Source organism: Vipera ursinii (assembly GCF_947247035.1).
Source record: "Vipera ursinii genome assembly, chromosome: 4".
Classification (NCBI taxonomy): domain Eukaryota; kingdom Metazoa; phylum Chordata; class Lepidosauria; order Squamata; family Viperidae; genus Vipera; species Vipera ursinii.
Genome location: NC_139514.1, coordinates 12,071,703 through 12,082,826, shown reverse-complemented (window position 1 = coordinate 12,082,826; position 11,124 = coordinate 12,071,703). Strand labels below are relative to the sequence as shown.

The following is an 11,124-nucleotide window of genomic DNA, read 5'->3' as shown; positions in this document are numbered from 1 at the left end:
CTAGGGGTCACCCAGATTTATACCTGCCCAGAGGGTGTTCTAAATCCCTACTGTTACTCACAGGTGAAATACTTGAAACCTGTTTCTTGTTTTGGTGAGACCCGTGAGTGTGAATTTTGTTCCCAGCATTGCAACCATTTTGAACTGGTGTCGTAGAATGTTTTGGAGGCAGCATGCCAAATAAGAAACAGAATTTGGATCGCACTAAAAATTTAAAAAGTATTCACGTTTAATTTCCAGATTTTCTTTTAGACCTTTTGATACACGATCTTCCAAATTCATGGTTGAAATAAAATCCACAGAGAAACGATATAAAATCTCACATTACAAAAAATTTCTTTGACTAAAGTTTTTTTTTTAAATGGTAGTTGATGATTGGTGCAGGGATTATCTGTACAATTTAAGGGTTGCTTTTTTTTTTAAAAGGTTCATCTGCGCTGGGTTCGCTTGAGAGTGGCATAGTTCCTTATGGTGTTCGATGACTGCCTTTGCAGTTCTTCAATGTGAGAGTTTAAAATCTGTTCAAAGTCTTTTGCTCGCCTCTCTTCCTCCTGTAGGAATTTCTCTGCTGCAGCGGCCGGGAACAAAGTTTCTGGGGAAGGCTGAATGACACAAAGAATTGGCATAATAAAGATAGGTACAATTTAGGCAGCTTTTCTTATTAGTGCAGGGGCACTGATGCAAGTATGCTTTACATCTTTTAGACATGCAATCTTTACAGATAACCTGCCTGGCCCTCCAGTAGTATAATGAGGTCCTATATCCAGGCTGTCTAATCCAGTGGGCCTCCAGATGGCAGCAAAGTGTATGACGTTTTCTGTTACTTCTCTGCTGCCATCTAGTGGTCATTAGAACTCTAGCAGCCCAAGTTGATAATCTAATGTTGAAGAAGGTGCAGAAACAGTCTAAAAGATGGAAAGGAAAAGAAAAAGAGCATACACATAAACAGTCTCTCCTCCATTATCTATGTATATATTTATTTGGTCTGGAATCAATAGTACATTAATCAGGGTTATATTATCAGCCAATTTGATGTAGCTGTAATTGTATTTGTATTATCAGGCAATTTGATGTAGATTTACGTTTTTGGTCTAGAACAGCGGCCCCCAACCTTTTGGGCACCAGGGACCGGTTCCATGGAGAGAGGTTTTTCTGTGGACCGGAGGGGGTGTGGTTTCACATGCTGCCTGCATCCCGCAGAGAAGGCTTCACTTGCTTGCACGGACCGGTTTCTGGCATGCCACAGTCCGGTGCCAGTCCACGAACTGGGGGGTGGGTAGGTAAGGGACCCCTGATCTAGAAAACCAGAACTTGTGAATTTTTGTCCCTTCTTAGGCATGAAAGCCAACTGGGACAGTCATTCTCGGTTTAACTCACCTTATAGGGTTGTTGTTGTGGGGAAAATAGGAGGAGGAAGAACTGTTAGGTATGTTTGCCACTTTGAGTTACAATAATCCTTGACTTACACCCAGTTGCTTAATAACCATTTGAATTTACTAAGGTCACAGAACAGGTGCTTTATGGCCCATAAGAGTAGCCCACTGGCTGTTGTAAATGCTATTGCTGCCTCCTCCCCCCTCCCCCCGAATGTGGACACGCAAACACATGTTGTGTGCTTGGCAACTGATTACCTTTATAATCACTCAGAATGTTCCACAGTCACATAACTGCGATTTGTGATATTTTTTACAAATTTTTGTCACAAAATGCCATTCAAATGAATGAGTTTGCCTAACAACTGCAATGTTTGCTTAAAGACTAGGTGAATAATTTCAGAAAAGCTCTTCTGGCTACACTGGCTGAGGAATTCTGGGAGGTGGAAGTCCACATATCTTAAAAGTTGCTAAGGTTGAGAAATACTGGTCTATATTCAGTTTAGTTTCTTGCATATCTATTTTCTCCCATTTTTAATGCAGAATTAAGTGATCTCATGTGCACGAATGAGCCATTACAAATGAATCAGTAGTTATAATGTTTATATTACTTTGGGTATTATCACTAACGTGACAATTTTTTGGCAGAGTAAATTTAATGCTTCCTGGAAAATTATCAAGCAGAGAAAATGGAATTGTGAGATTTCCACGATACAAAGGATGAGCATTTAAATCTGAAATAAAACAGGAGGTAAAGTAGCATATTTAAATACCTCTTTTTAAAAAATCAATGTTTCTTTTTAAAAAGATCTATGTAAGGTTTTAAATGTAGGCTGATTGCACACTTAAGCTTTTTCTTCCTTTTGACTATTTATTTATTTATTTATTTATTTATTAATTAATGGGACTTATATCCCGCCCTATCTCCCAAAGGACTCAGGGCGGCTAACAACAACAAAAATTAAAGGTCTCTGTACAGTAAATTAGGGACGCGGTGGCTCAGCGGGTTAGGACGCTGAGCTTGTCGATCAGAAGGTCGGCAGTTTGGCGGGTCGAATCCCGAGTGCCGCGTAACAGAGTGAGCGCCTGTTACTCGTCCCAGCTTCTGCCAACCTAGCAGTTCGAAAGCACATAAAAAATGCAAGTAGAAAAATAGGGACCACCACGGTGGGAAGGTAACAGCGCTCCGTGCGCCTTTGGCGTCTAGTCATGCCGGCCACATGACCACGGAGATGTCCTCGGACAAGCGCTGGCTCTTCGGCTTTGAAACGGAGATGAGCACCGGCCCCTAGAGTCGGAAACGACTAGCACGCATGTGCGGGGGAACCTTTACCTTTACTGTACAGTAAATTAAAATTAAAAATTGAAATAAATTAAAGATTAGAGTTAAAATTGTAAACATAATTAAAATCCCTGTCAGTCCAGGTCAGCCAGGTGGAAAAGGAGTGTTTTGAGGCCGCAGCGAAAGGACTGGAGATCTGGGGCCATCCGAAGCTCAGGGGGGAGCTGGTTCCACAGGGCTGGCGCTCCCACAGAGAAGGCCCTCCCCCTGGGGGTCGCCAACCGACATTGTCTAGCCGACGGTACCCTGAGGAGGCCTTCTCTGTGTGAGCGTACTGGGCGATGGGAAGTTGTTCCCGGCAGCAGATGGTCCTGCAAGTATCCCGGGCCTAAGCCTTAAAGGCTTTAAAGGTAAGTACCAGCACCTTAAATTTACTTGACTTTTAAGTTGGGACTGGCAATGTGATGTCTCTGAACCATGAATGTGTTCACACACAGTTGCCTTGGTGTGAATCAGTTCCCTGCTTCTCCAGACTTGAAGGTTTTAAATAAATACATGTGCAATTAGCATGCTACAAGCACAGTAGATTCCACAGCTAATCTTCAAGTTACAATCCGTAATGGAGTCTGCCCATCATGGTCCTAACCAGTGGTGGGATTCAAATAGCTGAATATCCGGTTCTCTGCGTGGATGCAGGCCTGGGCCTCTGAGGCCTAGAATGGACTTCCGGAAGTGACATCCAAGCACTTCCTGTGGGCTGTTCTAGGTCTGGGAGACCTCCTCCAGGCCTCCGAGGCTTAGAACGGACTTCCAGAAGCAGCATGGGTTCCGCCGGTTTTCCGAACTCGACAACGTTTAGCTACTGGTCCTACTGAACCGGTGTGAACCGGCTGAATCCCACCACTGGTCCTAACTCATGACTGTTGTAAAGCAGGTTGTCACGTGAACAATCTGATTATGTGACCTTTTTTTTTTTTTTTGCAAAGCAAACCAATGGCTTGCTTATGGGCCCAGTTTTGCCAAATGGAACAAGGGGTTTTAAGTTTTAAACTTTGTTTTAATTTGTTGGGCTAGTAATTAATTTAATTTATTTTAATTCTATTTCTATTTCAACTTTTATATTGTTTTTAAATTTTGCCCTGTATACCGCCCTGAGTCCTTCGGGAATAGGGCAGTATATAAAGCTAACTAACTAACTAACTAACTAACCAACTAATTAATTAATTAAATAATTAAATAACGGTCACATGACCGCAAAAATCAGGGTCACATGACTGGAAATGGATGTCAGTGTGTCCCAGATGCCAAAAGTGCAGTCATGTGACCGTGGGAGAAAGCAGCCATCAGGTCTTCAAATCTGGGTCGTAAGAACTCCATAGGTAGAGCTAGGGGTCCTAGCAAATGGTCATTGAGCCCCCGGTCATAAGTCATTACCTGTATTGAGTTTGGAAGTGTGTGAATCTGACTAGAAGAAAAAAAAACTAAAGAGAAGAACTTTTGAAGTTGCAATGGAAGAACATCTCGGAGAGCAGGTGAAGCAGGAAACGGTGCCATGAATTGACAGGTTGATAAATGGACCTCATGGGACTGAGATGTCTACCACTGCTGTCATTTGTGAATACAAAAGTTCCTGACAGCAGTCATTTTGGCGGAGGACCCACAACAGACACTTCAAACTTTTATGTTGTGCCCACTAGCTGAAAACGTTTGCCATCCCCTTAGCTTGCCAAGTGAATATTGACCATTCTCTTAAGAAGCAAAATAATAAATTACCACCTGTCTTTCTTCCATAATGTAGACCTGGTTCAGCAATATATCAGATTTATTCCTTTCAGGAAAGGAAGTGCAGTAAAATGGTGAGAGCACCTCCAGTGGGGATGGAGATCTACCATCCGCTACGGGTTCACGATCTCTGCTTGATCTTTCAGGAGGTGAAGTGCCGTTGCTTCCAAGAGTTATAACATCCTGTAGGCCATGCCAGCCGGGGACATGCGTTCGGCAGCATCCCCAATGTTCATATAATTCTGAATTCTGCACAGACCTGAAAGAGCAAAATGTTTACAAGGTTATGGGATCAGTCAGAGCTTCATAATTTTCCTAACAAGCCAAATATTTGATACAAACTGTCCATCCAGCTTTCTTTTAGGGCAGGGGTAGGCAACCTCGGCTCTTTTATGACTCATGGACTTCAACTCCCAGAATTCCTGAGTCTGACTCAGGAATTCTGGGAGTTGAAGTCCATGAGTCATAAAAGAGCCAAGGTTGCCTACCCCTGTTTTAGGGAATGCCAGGCAACCTCCATGTGGCAGGAAAAAACTTTAAACTGACTACACTCTTCAGATATTAATTTTATACACAATATATCAAATACAGGTAGTCCTTGACTTACAACCTTTCATTTAGTGACCACTTGAAGTTACAATGCCACGGAAAGTGACTCGTGACCAGTGTTCACATTTACAACCATCCCAGCATCCCAATGGTCATGGGATCAAAATTTGGGCTCGTGGCAACTGGCATGCATACGTTGTCCTTGACTTACAAGAGTTCATTTAGTGACCATTCAAAGTTACAATGGCACTGAAAAAGTGACTTATGACCATTTTTCCCAGTTATGACCACTGCAGCATCCCCAGGATCATGTGATCAAAATTCAGATGCTCGGCCACTGGTTCGTACTTATGACTGTCGCTGTGCCCCTGGGATCATGTCATCCCCTTTTGCGACTTTCTGACAAGCAAAGCTAATGGGGTAGCTAGATTCACTTAACAACTATGTTACTAACAACTATAAGTCATAAGTCGAGAACTACCAGTAAGGACCAGATCCTTCAACTGCAACTAAAAACATATCGACAGTTGTTGTAGTTGAGGACTACCTGCATTTAAGACAGTTGCACTGTCCAGAGGTCATGTGATCACCATGTTGTGACCTTCCCAACTGGCTTGTAACAAACTCTGGGAAAACATAGTAAAAATGGGGCACAACTCACTTAACACTTGCAACGGAAATTTGGGGGCCCACTGTGGTCATAAGCCGAGGACTACCTGTATACTGTACACTTGAATGGAAGGTTGCTCAGAAAGTTTATATCAGGGGGTCTTCAAACCTGGCAACTTTAAGACTTGTGGACTTAAAAAATGGTTTTTAGATGTTCCTTATGATTGGTCTATTTCAGCTGTGGAGAGTGCAAAAGTTGGGTTGAAACTTAACATTAAGAAAACCAAGATCATGGCATCTGGCCCTCTCAATTCCTGGCAAATAGATGGGGAAGAAATGGACGTAGTGACAGATTTTATTTGCCTGGGCTCCAAGATCACTGCAGATGGGGACTGCAGCCAAGAAATTAAAAGACACTTGCTCCTAGGGAGGAAAGCCATGGCAAATCTAGACAGCACACTAAAAAGCAGAGACATCACCCTGTCAACAAAAGTGCGTATAGTCAAGGCTATGGTCTTCCCAGTTACAATGTATGGCAGTGAAAGTTGGACCATAAGAAAGGCTGAGCGCCAAGAATTGAGGCCTTTGAACTGTGGTGCTGGAGAAGACTCCTGCGAGTCCCTTGGACTGCAAGGCGATCAAACCGGTCAGTCCTAGAGGAGATCAACCCTGACTGCTCTTTAGAAGGCCAGATCCTGAAGCTAAAACTCAAATACTTTGGCCACCTAATGAGAAGGAAGGACTCACTGGAGAAGAGCCTAATGCAGGGAAAGATTGAGGGCAATAGAAGAAGGGGACGACAGAGAATGAGGTGGCTGGATGGAGTCACTGAAGCAGTAGGCGTGAGCTTAAATGGACTCCAGAAGATGGTAGAGGACAGGAAGGCCTGGAGGAACGTTGTCCATGGGGTCGCGATGGGTCGGACACGACTTCGCAGCTAACAACAAAAAATTTCAGCTGTGAATGGAAGCAAAAATTGAGGGGGAAAAAATCCTTTAACAGTCTAGCCAACATCAAGCCCACTTTACTTGGTGAACTCAGAAAGCCATTGCAAATGATTGGAGAGAGAATTAATAATGTGGGCAGTATGGACGGATGCTTGTTAGTGTGCTTTGCCAATAGCTGGCAATGCAGTGTTTTGTTTCCTCCTGCTTTACAGGACTTTGCTTCACGGGCGCGTGCTTCTCTCTTCATTTTGCATGGGAGGCTGACGATCTTATTTGCACTGAACTGGAAGAAGAAGCAGGTTGTAGGTGATACATCTCACTAAAAGGAATTTGGAGGTGGGCTACGTAACACAGATATTTGCCAATAAAGGAGAACATTTGTAGCTCAGGGCTGAACTTGTTCTGAACCAGCCCTCTTCTCGCACCCCTAATCAAAAGAAGAGTCTGGAAAGCGTCCAAGACCAAAAGGCTTCTGCCAAGTTTTAATTACACTGATACAAGAATACAAGAGCTTGACTTCTCAAACGGAAAAGTTGCTTCAGCAACTAGCCCCTCCCCAAACACTTCTTTTATAGAGAGCTCAGGGCGTGGTCTCCCTGTGCCTCCTCCCGAGGAGTCCCATAGCCTTCCTTTGTTTGTCCCTGCTCGTCTGCCTCCTGCGTCGGGCGTCCTTGAACAGGGCCAGCTGTGGGTCATCATCCTCCGCACTCTCGGGCTCACACAGCTGAGAAGAGGTTCCCGGCTGAGGACTCTGCAAAGTCTCCAAATCATCATCAGCCGGTTCGTTTCCCTCCTCCCCCACATCTGAGTCCTCCGATACATCGGACCCGGCTGTCGGACCCACAGGCTGGCCCTGAGTCACAACAGAACTGTAGGGCCCTTGCTGCTCTCTGAGCTTGGTTGTTTTCCTGCAGACGTTTCATTACCCAAACCAGCTAACATCCTCCACGTTACTCTGTCAGTGCCATTAGCCCTGATGATGTTATCTAGTTTGGTAATGAAACGTCTGCAAGGAAACAACCAAGCTGAGAGAGCACCAAGGACCCCTACAGATATTGCCTTGTGGACACAAATGAATTGAAACCTCTTCGGTGCTACTGTATTTGCTTCTGTTTCTTCTTTTAGGTATGGACATTATCATCTCTGGGTGGATTTGGGGATGGTAAAGGTAAAGGTTCCCCCGCACATGCGTGCTAGTCGTTTACGACTCTAGGGGCCGGTGCTCATCTCCGTTTCAAAGCCGAAGAGCCAGCGCTTGTCCGAGGACGTCTCCGTGGTCATGTGGCCGGCATGACTAGACGCCAAAGGCGCACGGAACGCTGTTACCTTCCCACCGGAGTGGTCCCTATTTTTCTACTTGCATTTTTACGTGCTTTCGAACTGCTAGGTTGGCAGAAGCTGGGAGGAGTAACAGGCGCTCACTCTGGGATGGTACAGACCTATTTCAAAGATGTGACAGAATAAAAGAAGAACCTTCCTGCACCAGTAGATCTGGTTTCTTTATTTCATAAAATCACAGAAATATAGAATGGGAAAGGACTCCCAGGCTCACTTTACTCCAGCTCTCTGTACTGTGCCAAAAACAAGTACAGATACTCCTCAACATATGACCATAAAGAAGCTTGCCCATTATCACTGTATGTTATGATGGTTGTAAAATGTGTTGGTCATGTGACTGACCTGATTTTAGGACCTTTTTGTAGGGCAAATGTGGTGGTTATCAAATATATGTATTATGAGCTCTTTTCTGCCTGACTCTACTGCAGGGGTCTTTGAACCTGGCCTTTTTATGACTTCTGGACTTCAACTCCCAGAATTCCTCAGCTAGGGTCACATGACCAAAATTCAGATGCTTGGCAACTGGCTCATATTGATGACGGTTGCAGTGTCCCGGAGTAATGGATCTCCTTGTGCAACCTTCTGACACGCAAAGTCAGTGGAAAAGCCAGATTCACTTAACCTGCACGTTACTAACTTAACAACTGCACTTAACAACTGTGGCAAGAAAGGTCGTAAAATGGGGCAAAACTCACTTAACAACTATCTTGTTTAGCAATGGAAATTTGGGGCTTAATTGTGGTCATAAGTTGAGGACTACCTGAATATTGCACCTGTTTTCAACTCCATATCCTGTTAGAAGACTCATCTGCCCCCAATTCTTCTGTTAGCTGGGAGTGTTAGATGGGCCGTGTACAACTTAGGCATGGCTGATATTCTCCCTAAAGCTTCATTATATTCTAAAAAGAATCTGACACATAAAAGTTAAGAACCTCTGCTGCAAATTTTAAGTATCTATAAAACAAAACTTGTTTTTGTTTTTTCCCTCCACTGGACAAACATGATCAGGAAGAGTGACTATAAATAGCAGAAGCCTATTAGCATATGGCATCTAGAAATTGCCAATTATCTACCCCCATCTTCCCCAAAGCCCAACACATTTTTATTTTTGCTCTCCCAAACTTATCCCTTGCTGTTTTTTGTTTTGCTTGGTATAATTGCCATGGTAACAGAACAGCAAATTAAAACAGAAAGAGGTCAGTTTTACATTCATCATAAAATAAACGATGCCCTTGAGTTAAAATAAGCTACCAATAATAGTTTGGCTCATCTCCTTCTGTTTGATTATTTGATTATTTAACAGTAGCTTTAAGGAGAAAACCACCATGGATTGTTTAATTTAAAAGAAAAAAATCAAAAGTCAAAGCCACAATCACGGATGCACTTAATTTTCAGGATTTCAAGGTTTACCACTGCCAAATATGAGCTGGAAAATTCTGGATGGCCACCAAAGAAGTGTAAGGAGATCTAGGAAACTTTAGCACCTCTAGAGATTTGCAGAGTTGGGGGTTGAGGAAACCTTTTGGGACTCCATGATTTATACATAACCTTTATTTCATCCATTTAAATTTATATTTTCCAAAAAAAAAAAGTAGATAGCTTTTTCCTAAGCTACAGTACCAGGATGGGAAATGACAACAGCAGCCATCACGGTTAAATAAATACCAACTTCACATCTCTATATGTCCTTCAAGCCAGCAACAGAACCAGATTAATAAAAAGGCCAAGGAGGAAACAAACAAAAAAAGGCCAGAAGGCAATCCCTCCTGTCGCCAGCATCCAAATAACAAGGCAAACAATCAAGCAGAAAGCAATACCTTAATCAAGGAATCGCCCAGGAGAATGCCACACTTCCTAGCAGAGCAGGTTACTGCACAGGTAATCCCTGGCTTACCAACTGTAACGGAGCCTGCCAACTAAGTCGCGACAGTCATAAAACGGGTCGGTCACGTGACCGACCCGATTTTATGCCTTTTATGTGGCGGTTGTTACACGAACAAGATGACTGTAAGCGTTAAGCCAGGGGTCTTCAAACTGGGCCCTTTTATGACTTGTGGACTTCAACTCCCAGAATTCAGAAAAGTGCTTGGCCACTCAGCCGCTGGCTGAGGAATTCTGGGAGTTGAAGTCCACAAGTCATAAAAGGGCCCAGTTTGAAGACCCCTGGGATAAGCGAATGCTGTGGTCATTAAGTGAACTCATGGTGCAATTTTGTAAAAAAAAAAAAAAAAAACAAGGAAGGAAATGGCAGTTTCCGGCAAAACCGTTGTAAAATGCAGACGCAGGACTGTGGAATGTTGCAAATGGCCATCAATGCAGCCTGGTGCTAAATACCCAAAGTGCGGTCATATGACCCATGGGGAGGGGGCATCTCCTTTCTCAGATAGGTCATCAGTTTGGAATGGTCACTAAATGACCAGTCGTAAGTTAAGGCCTACCGGTATAATCAAACCGGGAGTAAATCCCACAGCCTCTCACCCTGATGATGTTCCCTAGCTGGGTAAGGAGACATCTGCAAGAAAGCAACCAAGCGCAGGGACTGCCAAAGGCTCCACCGTTCAAGCCTGAGTTACATACATCTTCTTCTTTTGTCCTCTTTTCCATTCACGTTAAAATTTCATGTGATATTACTTCACTGGGTAGTGCTTGAAATTACACAACTTTTCATGCTGTACCAGCACTGAAGTACTTTTAATGAAACTTCTCAAAATTGCATCTGGCATGAGAGAAAAGAACTGAGATGAAAGATGTAATTCGGACTGCTTATTAAAATAATTTCCTACTGAGCCATTTACATCACATACTGGTGTTTTTTTTCTCTCCCTCCCCTTTCCTTTTTATTACATAGTATTAACACATTCTATATGGCTTTTAAAATTAATATTGGGAGGAAAACCAGGGGGGCATATTAGGAAGGCTTTACAAATATGATATTCCCCCACAAAGGAAATATTCTTTCCAAGGTTCAGAAAAGCATAAGAGAATATGATTTTGATACTTTTATTTTTTTTTTAAAAAAATCTCTTTAATAAGCCTCTGTAAAATCAAAGGAAACTTTGAGCTTTGGCAAAATGAGAAGAAAAAAAAATATCACGAAGATGGGAAATACGCTGTTGGACATTTTGTGCTTTCCCAAGTCTTGAAAAGAAGAAAATGAAAGAAAATCAAGAGAAGAGCATGGCAGACTAAGCAATTTTTTAAATCAAAAAGCAGCCTGTGACAAACTATAGCATGGGGACTCAGG

General features: G+C 43.1%; 1 protein-coding gene across 1 annotated transcript in view; it reads right to left on the bottom strand.

Moving 5' to 3' along the window:
- Window positions 1-428: 428 nt before the first annotated feature.
- The window catches only part of DEUP1 (deuterosome assembly protein 1), a gene marked incomplete at both ends in the record, with an annotated part of 55,243 nt that continues 44,547 nt past the window's right edge, over window positions 429-11,124 (bottom strand). Inside the window, 2 exons of the mRNA XM_083362594.1 lie at window positions 429-602; window positions 4,429-4,696. Coding sequence (XP_083218720.1) covers window positions 429-602; window positions 4,429-4,696 — 442 coding nt within the window. The remainder of the gene's footprint in view (window positions 603-4,428; window positions 4,697-11,124) is intronic.